Source organism: Chelon labrosus (assembly GCF_963514085.1).
Source record: "Chelon labrosus genome assembly, chromosome: 1".
Lineage (NCBI taxonomy): Eukaryota > Metazoa > Chordata > Actinopteri > Mugiliformes > Mugilidae > Chelon > Chelon labrosus.
The window spans coordinates 23,715,515-23,726,718 of record NC_140337.1 but is presented as its reverse complement, the minus strand read 5'-3'; the positions used below and the strand labels follow the sequence as shown (position 1 = coordinate 23,726,718).

At 48.4% G+C, this 11,204-nt stretch overlaps 1 protein-coding gene across 1 annotated transcript; it reads left to right on the top strand.

The window, feature by feature from the left end:
• Positions 1-5,224: 5,224 nt before the first annotated feature.
• cUnh4orf54 (chromosome Un C4orf54 homolog) lies at positions 5,225-9,913 on the top strand (the record flags this gene model as incomplete). Its single annotated transcript, XM_084549928.1, has 1 exon — positions 5,225-9,913. The coding sequence occupies one exon, from the start codon at positions 5,225-5,227 to the stop codon at positions 9,884-9,886; it is 4,662 nt and encodes a 1,553-aa protein (XP_084406054.1). The 3' UTR covers positions 9,887-9,913.
• Between the last annotated feature and the right edge of the window lie 1,291 nt (positions 9,914-11,204).

Below are 11,204 nucleotides of genomic sequence, written 5' to 3'. Positions count from 1 at the left end.
AAGTCCGACATGTAGCCTACCAGTACAATGTTTGCGTAGCCTTTTGATGGAAATAAAGAGCGTAGCCTAAGAAGCGCTTGCAGCCAAACGCTAATATCACAATGACAATTCTAAGATATGAACGTTTAAGAGCTATAGTTGCATGCCAACGCTGCAGGATCCCAACCTAAATTTGCACCGCAGTGCATGCACGTCACAGCACGCCCTACAATGGCGGGTGAGGACGGAGCCCCGGTGATTTAGTATGTCCAAAATTCAGCTTGTGAAATGGACACCGTTTTATTGGCTATTCAAGGCAATTTAGGAATAAATGTGATGACAGCACTCTGAAGTCACCCGTGTCGTTTTCGCCAGCCCTAACAAAGATCTTCACGGGGGGAGGATCAGCAGAGCGGCCCTTTAAATACTTTAAATAAATCTTTATGAGGCTCTATTAGCTGCCGAAGAAGACGTCTCGCTGTGCCAAAAGATATTTCTTGACTTCTCTGAGCTTGAATCTCTTTATTACATACCTGACCTATGCGCTAATGTGATATGCATTTCTTTTAATGTTAGGTGGTGTTATAGAGATGCACTATAGACTATGACAGCGGCTGTACTAATTACAGTAGCAAAGCGCTGTCCTCGTTAGCCGCTTGTGTCGCCTTCTTAATCCGCTTTGACTGATGGTCCGACATGATTGACCGAGTGCTGTTTTAATGTGGACCCCAGAAGTAACCGTATCTCCTCAAGACCCGCAGTCACCAGGCCATCCCACTAAAATAGTGGCGCTAAATATATCTTGTTTGTGCGGCTGGTCTTACAGTAATTCAGCTCCGGTCGACATGTGGAGCAACAAGTGACATTCTTATACGCTTTGGGAAAGGAGACAGTTGAAATTTCACCAGACCCGTGGAGAAAAAAAAGTGCTGACCTGGTGATAAATTGGTTTGGGGTAAAGCCCCTTGCAAGATTTGTGTCTGGGACTCTTACATGCTGTATTAGCCAGACTGAAAATACATTTTCAGGGATAAACCTTGTGTTTTAGGACGAAAACTAGAAAGCTACGTCTACTTTGCAAACTATTTAAGTGAGGCTGTATTCAGAGAGCATCACTTACCTTTATTGCCTTTGCATCCTTTCTGTAATGATAGTAATGACATAATTCAAACAAGATTATTATACTGACTCTTACCCTTGACTACCGTACATACACCAATCAACCACAACATTAAAAACACTGACAGGAGAAGTAAATAACGCTGACCATCTTGTAACAATACAATGTTCTGCTGGGAAACTTTTGGACATGGCATTCACTGGTGTGGATGTGGATTAGACATGTAGCACCCACCTAGACCAGATCAGGCACCCCCACCCCATAGCAACAATGACACTCCTTGATGGAAGCAGCCATCCCCAGCAGGCACACACACAAAAACACTTTAGGAACAACTCAAAAAAAACATGAAGAACACCACAACGTGTTGACCTGGCCTCCAAATTCACTAGATCCTAAACTGATCAAGTATCTGTGGGAAGATCCACAGAGGCCCCTCCCCTCAAAGGCTCCCCACTAACAATATTCTGTAGCCAGACACCACAGGACACCCTCAGAAGGCCCATGTCCATTCTCCGATGAGTCTCCACAAGGAAGGTAGTTATGCCTGATTGGTGTATTTGCAGAAGGTCTGCCTGAGGTTTCCTGTACCGGTTGAACTAAAACAATTTGAAGACACCACCTTGGGAATTTAATCAATGTATACAATTTGATACTTGTCATCTGCCCCCTCCCCCCCGGAAGATTTATCCAGTCAGTAGCAGGCTTTTGGCAGCCATTTCCAAAATGGCTGCTACATTTGTACATATTTGTGAGGTGCAAAAGTAAGCGAGCCCTTGTTTTCAGTATCTGCTGTGACCTCCTTGTGCAGCAGCAACAGCAACTAAACGTTTTCAGTAACTGCTGATCTGCCGCCTACAGAGACTTGGAGGAATTTTAGCTCGTGCTTGCTGTAGGTTCGTCTTTTGGGAGCCATTTCCAAAATATCTCCCAAAAACATTTGCTTTCTAGTTTCTTTGCAAGAAAATCTTTATTTATGTAAAATGCTTTTTTTTGTTTTTGCAAATTTTTCTTATTTGATTAAACCCATTATTTAAAAGCTAAACACGTCAACTTCAAATATGAATTCATTTATTCCATAAAAGTAAAATATCTCAATCTTCACACACTAATTCTAGTATTTGAGGACATTTTGATCAATCCAGCGTTTCACATTTCACTGGATTTGATGCCAGTCTACATGCAAAACATTATGCACATTATGAATTATGCAAACAGGTTGCATGTGTATCAGTGCCAAAAATCATAATTTAAATGTAAGGCTTTGTGTAAGTTTTGTAGTTTAAAACCTTTTTAGATACCTTATTGTACTTGTAGAGCAATTCAGAGGTTACACGAATACCTAACGAAATTTGTCGTTGCAGAAATCCAGATATGACGACTCTTAACGCTGCATGGTTTCTTTTCAGCATCACTGCTTGCTCGTATCGCTACGGTAGACCAGTGGGCTGGATATCCAGTGTTTGACACAAGTAGAGCAGAGTTTCACCCAGTTAAGCTCAGGGTCATCTCTGCTTTCCTGCTCAGCATCTACTGTGTTACACTGTTGGCACTGGGGGCGTGGGGTGGGGGGAGTGAAAGGGAGATTTTGTTGCCTCCCAACAGCAGACATTGAAAACCTCCTCAGAGATTGGTGGTGAGTTCAGGATCCCTGCCAGCCAACCATCACCATGCCCAGTTATTCATTCTAGTTAGAGTAGACTCGCTGACTCTGGCTGGAGTGGTGATATATATACAGTGCTGCTTGGAAGCATTTACACCCCCCAGGATCTTTTACATTTCTGCATAAAAATTACTCAACGGATTTTCACATATGTCCTGAGAGTGGACAAAGAAAACCCAATCTAGCTAATGAAACAGGAATATTATGCTTTTGTGTTTGTTTATTCAAGAAAACCAATCCTTTGTTCATATCTATGAGATGCAAAATTAATTGCAGCAATAACATCAGCTAAACATTTCCGGTAACTGCTGAACAGTCGTCTACAGCAGCTTGGAGGAATTTTTCCTCAGAACAGAACCACTTCAGTTCTGAGTTGTTGGTGGGTTTCCTCACATCAACTGCTTGCTTCAGGTCCTTCCACAACATTTCTATTGGATTAAGGTCAGGACTTTGACTTGGCCGTTCCTAAACATTCATCTTGTTCTTCTTTAACCGTTCTTCTTCTACTTATGTTCTTGGGCTCGTTGTCTTGCTGCATGACCCAGTTTCTCTTCAGATTCAGCTCATGGACAGATGTCCTGACATTTTCTTTTAGAATTCATTGGTCCATCAGTGATGTTCAAGACGTCCTGGTCCAGATGCAGCAGAACAGGCCCAAACCAGGACATTAGCACCAAGATGTCTGATGGAAGGATGAGCTCCTGATGTTTCATCTCCAAACACGATGCCTCTTATTTAAACCAAACTATTCTACTTTGGTCTCATCTGTCCACTAAACATTGTCCCAAAAGTCTTCTGTCTTGTCCACATGATGTGTCTTTGTCCATCACACCATGGTTGTTCAGTGGATTCATCAACATCAACATTAGCCAATGTGAGAGAGGCCTTTAGCTGCTTAGAAGTTCCCCTGGGTTCCTTTGGGACGTCTCAGACTATTATGGAGTGATCTTTATTGGTGGACCACTCCTGACTGTGGATTATTTGTGTATTTCTAAACTCTTTGCAGGTGGTTTTGGAACCTTTTCCAGCCTGATGAGCAACAACAACTCTTCTTCTGAGCTCCTCAGAAAGCTCCTATGTCTGTGGCTGTCATAGACTTCCATAAACATCTGTTGTAAAGATAAGACTGAGACAAATCCCTAATTTTTAAAAACTAAACGAGGAACTGAACGACACCTGAGTCTCTCTACATCCACTGGAAACACTTATGAACAGAAGGACTCAAATTTGGCCTTGACATTAACATGTAATCCTAGAGGTGCACCTCACTGATATGTAATATTGGCTCATTTTACCAGAATACCAAAATACAATATTTCATTTTCATTTGTTTGGCTGGGTTTTCCAACTGGTCTGTTAAAATGTGATGTTTTGTTGACCCATTCATCCACCCAGCCTCCTCCCTTCTTTCTACTGCTACTTTCTGGCTTTTTAGCTACATAACTTACAAATCTGAGAGGATCACATCTTCTGTGAACGAAAACAACAGCAAACTTAAACGAGGCCTTCTTATGTTACGGCACCCGTGGCATCTTTGAAAGGCCACCGGTGGCCCTTAGCAACACAGATTGACCACCAGCTGTCAATCACATGCACGGTGGCCCTCCGCTGAACGGGTGTTTATCTGCCAAACACCCTTTAAGCGTGTCGTCGCAAAGCCCCACACACATCCTCCGCCTAACACAGCGGCGCTTTTCACATTTTGTCACGGCCCTCGTGTGTATTTTTAAAAAGGAGCCTGTGAGCCGTTCGTTGTTCAGGGGGCAGTCATGTGGATTAACTAAAGTAAAAGTTTAAATGTGATCGGTGCACATGTGGAAAGAACCAGGGCTAGATTCATATCCTGTTTTGGACCGCTGAAGTCTTCTAGTAAAAATATAAAATATGACAGAAGCCAAACTACACTAACAGACTGATTCAAACTGGCCTCAGCTGCTCATGTGTCAGGATTTTCAACTTTTATATTCTAAATGTTCTTACATATTACAAAGTCAACCAGAGAGAATTAAAGAAAATTAATTATCAGATGTATATATGGGAGGGAATGGGCTGCCAGATGGTTTACCTATCTTGGCATAATGAGGCAATATTCACTGTTTTAATGAAACTTCTTCCTGCAGAACATTTGTTGTGAACAGCAGGTGTAAAAATCTGCTTGTATGACATTTGATTGAGCCTAAACGACCCGTATCGGTCCGCGAACCCTCAGCTGAGAATCCTGTGGCCTAGACAGTAGTTAGTAATGTCTCTGCTCCTTTTTAGATACTAGACTTGAGGCTTCATGCGCCGTGCGCTGGAATGTCTGGAGCGCTTCGATGTCATCGGAGTCTGTCTGACCGGACCCGGAGCTTTGCGCGCAGCACCATCTCTGCCTCGGAGACGGAGGAATCCTGGGGGGGTCCATCTCTCTCGTTTCTCTGCTGTCAGACAGTAAATGTAAGATAAAAGCTGTCGCTTCAGCCATGAAGAGTGAGCGAAGCTGTGTCGGGACACCGGGGACGCGCAGGCAGGGCAAAGATCTGCTACAAAAACCGGGAGGAGAGGCCCCAGAGAAGCAAGACCGGAGCAAATGCGTTGATTTGGAGTTGGTGCAGGAGGGGACAGAAGAGGCAAAACTAGAGAAAGACTGTGACTTTGGTGAGGGAAAAGAAATATCTGGACTTATCGACAAGTGTGGCGACGCTGCTTTGCGCGCAACAGAAACAAACCACGAGTTGGCGACTGAACTAAAGAATGATACTAAAAGGAATGAAGATGGAAAAGTTGACAAATGTGGTGAAGCTGTCGCCTCTGAGGTGGGTCCCTCTGATCCATCCTCGCCATCACCTGCCCCTTGTTCGCGCACGAAACCGGGGCGTTTTCTCAAATCGGGAGACAACGTGGAGCAGCCGGTCGTGTCCAAGACAGAAGACAACAAAAAGACACAACCAGAGGAGGAGGCGCACAGCTCTGACAACCCCCCGAGCGGGGAAAGCGAGTCGGATGATTTTGAGGAGGACGACGGTGTGAGTTCTGTGCTTTCTGACGACTGCGTCCCGTGCGCAACGGAGGACGAGTCCCACTACATTACCACGCACGAGATCCAGCTCTCGGAGCTGTCCGACAACGAGGGGGACTACGACCTCGGCGTGGGCTCCTCCGCCAGCTGGGAGGTGGAGGACGACAACCGCGTGTACTCGTTTGTTGATTACGCTTCGTTTGACGGTGATGGTGATGGTGATGGTGATGGAGCGGCCGCGGGGGAGAGGGGGGGCGACCGCCAGCATCGCCCTCAGGGCTCAGCAGCAGTCAGCACTCTGCGTGAAAGTGATCCGTGCGCCTCGGCCAAGTTCGCCAGCTCAGATGAGAGCGTGTCAAAGCCCCAGGAGCAGGAGCAGCAGGAGCAGGAGGAGCAGCAGTGCAGTGCCGGACAGATCCACCTGTCAATCAGAACCACCTCTCGAGCTATAAATGACCCTAGCAGCATCCAAGAACGGGGAAATATTCTTTATCATGCCAGGCGCTCCGGGGACATGAGTCGCTATGTGTTTAGGGGAGTGGACGGGAAGGCAGAGGCGTTGCGTGACGGCGCGAGCTGTGTCATAGCCGCGCCCGGACGCTTGCATTTTGGCGGCAAACTGAGGGGAAAAGAGGTCACCGGGTACTCCAGCGGCACGTCCAGCGCTGTCAGCGAGCTGGACGACGCTGACAAGGAGGTGCGCAACCTGACAGCCAGAGCCTTCAAGAGCCTGGCGTACCCTTACCTCGATGCCATTAATTTCAGCACCTCCAGCGAGTCCTCGGCATCAGAGCACGGGCTGGGCATAAACAGGTGGTCCACGTTTGTCGACCTGAAATATGGCAACGTGAACATGTCCCGGGGACTGGACAAAAGTGTGGTTTCCCATAAAAACTCATTCGAGATAGCAAAAAACACAGACACTAGAGGATATAAGGGCATTGCGCTGGCAAGCATCAAACCTCCCAGCAGCAAGATCTTCACCCTGAATGGGGACCCCCACAGCGAGTCGACAAAGAAAATAGAGCTGATGGGGAAGTTTGGCCAGGGCCACAGTGGGGTGATAAGGCTCACAGAGACTCTGAATTTTCGTTGCAATGTCAAAGCGGGAATGTCTGCGGGAGAAAGGCGCACTAACTTTGCACAAAACGCTGCGGGATCACGTTCCACGGATGAAGTTACCAACACTTTGCAAAGCGCCCAGAGGAGAGAGGCCGGCAAGCCTCCCTCTAAAACCATGGAGGACACTCACAAGAAGGCGATATTCGCCTCGAGCCTGATCAAAAATGTGATTTCCAAGAAGATGCAGTTCGAGCAGGAGCGCAAGATGGAAAGGGGGGAGATAAGCGAGCCGCATCCCGCGCCTTCCCCGTGCCTCGCGCACCAGGAGGGCGACGGGCACAGGGGGAAGGGGAGCAGGGAGCTGCACAGGCAGAGCTCCAGGTTCTCCGAGTGCAGCGGCTCCGACTACACTGTGATGTGCGCGGACGAGCTGGGCGACATCGCGGACAGCGGCTCATGTGACGCCAGGAGCGACTCGCGGAGACGAGACGCGGCCGCTCCCGCACCAGAAACTAATTTAGAGCCGGCGAACGAAGCTGGAATCGATACTAAAAAAGGCGCATTGGAAGCGTCCAAAAGCACGCTGCTTCGGAGCCAAAATAGCGCGTTCAGATGCTGGAAGGACGAGGAGGTAGAGTTTCAAAAGGATCATAAAAACGATAAAACACCAGGGGAGAAGCTGCCTCCGGGTAATGACAAAGAGGGCGAGGGGGATCGGTACTCAGCGGGCAGCGGCAAACTCACTAAAATGTCTCATTTGTTTGTACCAAGTATCCAACTGCTGTCCAGCGACGGAGAAGTTGGACAACAGGTGCAGAGCGCGAATTATTCTCCGGGCGGAGGCGGAGGTGGGATAAAACTACGCTCTGACAACACCCTGTACGTCGCAGGCTCCGGGAGAGTGGCTACATCTAAATCTCCGGAAATTAAAATTAACCTAAGGAGCATCAGGGACAATAAAACGGAGGCTTTCGGCGTCTCCAAGCTGCGCGCTCCCAATATAGGCTGTAACGCGGCCAGCCTCGTCAGGACAGACGACTTCAAGTGCCAAGCGCTGGCCGCAGCTTTGAAGGGTGAGTCCTCGGATAAAGTGCCTCATTTCATGGTTAGGGACATTAGAGATAACAAGGGGAAGCTGCAGACGCCCATTCACCAAGTGAGAGACGTGCGCAAGCTGGTTAAAAGCTCCTATCACTTTGTGTCTTTGGACAACGTCGAAAACAAATCTAACTTTGCCTCAGGTGACAACTACCAAGAGCAAAAGAAGCAAATGTCCAATAGAAATCACAATTCAGTGTCTCCAATAGTTATAAAATGTCAGTCTGTGAATACTAACAGTAACGGAAAACAGTCTGGAAATTATGAGGTCAATAAACGAGAGCCCTTGGACGCAGACAGGCTGTCTCCAGAGGGCGCCAAAAGTGCTCCAGCGCAAAGGGCAGCCGGGAGAGCAGCCTCAGGCCCCTCAAACCCCTCCTCAGATGGAAGCATTGGGCTAAGAATTGAAAGCAGAACCGGTTCAGTGAAGCAGGAGAAGGTATCAGACGCCACGGACAAGAAGCCAGAGTCAAGCATGGCGAACCAGGTGGCGCTGCAGAAACTCCAGGCCGCCGTGAAAACCATGGAGCAGCTGTACGTGTTCGAAAAGAACGAGTGGAAAAGGAAGAACGAGCCGCAGCCCCTGACGGATAGCCACGTGCTTTCACTGATAGCCAGCGAGGAGCACGGGGGACCGGAGGAGGAGGGCGCGAGAGGGTCGGGCGTGGACAAGGCCGCCAGGAGAGACTCCTATCCCAACACGGACAAGACTCCACCAGCAATTCCGGCGTCCCCCAGTAATGACGGCCTGCTGAGGCGGGACGACAAAGACCTGTTCAAGGCCCTCCAGTCGTTCAGCAGCTACGACGACCGGCTAGTTGCTAAGTCGCTGCAAGCCGCTAGCGCCACAGGGAGCAAAAACATGTTCAGCCTAAGCTCCAGTGTCAAGTCCTCCACAGCCTCGAAGACTCCCCAAACCAACACCGTCACGCAAACGCCTTTCAGCGCCAAAACCTTCGTCCCCAAGTCCCCAAAACTGCCTGTGACACTGAAAACCAATCAGACGAGGCTGAGTGGAAACGAAGGGGCTGAATCGAAGGAGGCGGACAGGTTTGCGCAGGAATACTCGAGTTCCTCAGCCGACAGCGAGAACTACCTCACCATTCCTGTCAAGTCTCACCTCGCCAACAGCAAACAACAATCATCAGCTGAGAAGACGTCTGTGTATACGTACGCCACCCAGTCACACCCAACCACTCCTCCAGGATACATGGGAACGGGCGCCGTTGGCCAAGAAGACCACAGCCAAACCCCTAAATGCTCGAGCTTTATGATGGAGACTCGTTCGCCAGAAATCCCTCCCGCTACCATCTACCACTCCTTGCCGATGGGCATGTCCGCCAATCAGCCACAGGTCTACTGCTTTTCCCCAGCAATCACCCCGGCCCCCACGCTGGACCCCTTCCAAGCCACCCAGAGAAAGATGCTCCTGGATCCCACCACTGGGAGCTACTATCTGGTGGACACCCCGGTGCAGCCGGCCACCAAGCGCCTCTTCGATCCAGAAACGGGTCAGTATGTGGACGTGCCCATGCCTCAGCCCCCCATGACACCTGTTCCCATGCCAATCTCGCCTTTAGCCCTCAGCCCAGGGGCGTACGGCCACACCTACATGATCTACCCGGGCTTCATGCCGGCGCCTTCGATGATTCCTGCCCGCACGCTGGTGCAGTCGCAGATGTCGATGCAGTCGGAGCCAGAAAGCGGGGAGAAAGTCTCCATGCAGCCGACGGAGGGCATGTACATGGAGAGTCCCTACTACATGGCCACCGGAAAATCTCCCCAGGCAGGTCCTGGGGCTCAACAGCAGGCCGCCATCAACAGGCCGCCTCCACCGCCGGCGCTGCACGGGTTCTCAAGCATGAAGCAGCCAGTCATCAGCATCACCTCCCAGCAAGGGCCCAGAATCATCGCCCCGCCCTCGTTTGACGGGACCACCATGAGCTTCGTGGTGGAGCACAGATGAACGGTAGCGCTCCTGGACAGGTGAGATGATGTTACCGTCTCATGATTTATTCTTGGTAATCCAACGAAGTAGATTTGTTGGACAAATAATTGCATTGTTTTACATCAACCCTTACATCCTCTGTTCACGTTATGTCTTCGTCTTGAACTCTTCCTGACTCCGTAAGACGCCTTTATCTAACCTCGGAAGTTGCTCTAACCTCTTGTTTGGAAATGAATCTACTTTGTCTAATAGGGTCAAAGTCAGTCAAATATTAACATTTTGCATGGGCTGGCTTGTGTACTATGAAGAAGAGACACCGTGTGGTTATAAAGTGTGCAGCCGAGCATCTCATCTCTTTTGATTTTCTGTATTTTGAGACATTTTCCGTCTTTAACGACCAGAGACTGAATCTGAGGTGATGTGTAGCTTCTCGGTGTAGGAGTGATGAATAGAAGAGAGTGGCCAATCTGACCTTATGTGACCTGAGGGATACAGATTGTCCTTCTTCTTCCATGCCTCAGCTTCATGCAGTTTAATCAAGGTGCAATTTCAGTTTGATTCTAAATGTTTAACTAAAATGTAGCATGAAAACAAAATGGGGAAAAGTTGCAAAGACAAATTACACAAACCAGAAAGAGAAACTTGTCTCAGTAGGATCAGTTTTCGCGAGGTGTAACGGTTGTTTGACGGTCGTGTTCGTGTTTCTGCCCGGTGTGGTCTACAGGTACAGAAGCTTATTACTTTATTTTACAATTGTAGTTCTAGTTGCATTCTAGTGTCATCCTATGTAAAGTCAAAGTGGTCAAATTTTAGTTTGTAATTTGTAAGGCATTGTTGAATTAAATAGGCAAATGAACAGATATAGAAGACTTGAAACCCAGGCTGCGTCTCGATGCCCCAGTCACTCCCACTATATGGATATTCGCTGATCTAATTATTTCCTGAACGAGTGCAAATGACACAAAAGTTATATGGGTGAGTAAACCAGTACTCAGTACTCGGAGTAAACAGTAGTTCCCCTTTAATGTGCACAAATACAGGAAGAAACTGATTATAAAGTTTTCATCTTGACACCACAGGCGCTACCACTCACAGCCTGACTTGTGAATTCTTGTATCATGATATACAGCGGGATTATACTGATATAAGGTTTGTCGTTGGCACCGTGTTTGAATGCGCATGTGCGTGTGCTCACAGGGCCCGGAGTGAAAGGTCAGTCGGCGTTGTGGCGTTTGTTATGTGTGCACAAGGAAAAGCCTCAGCTGCTCCCGGGCATCAAGCCGCTGGCTGTCAGGTCAGAGTTGCGGCAGGGTCAGCCCGGCTTTTTATAGGAGCA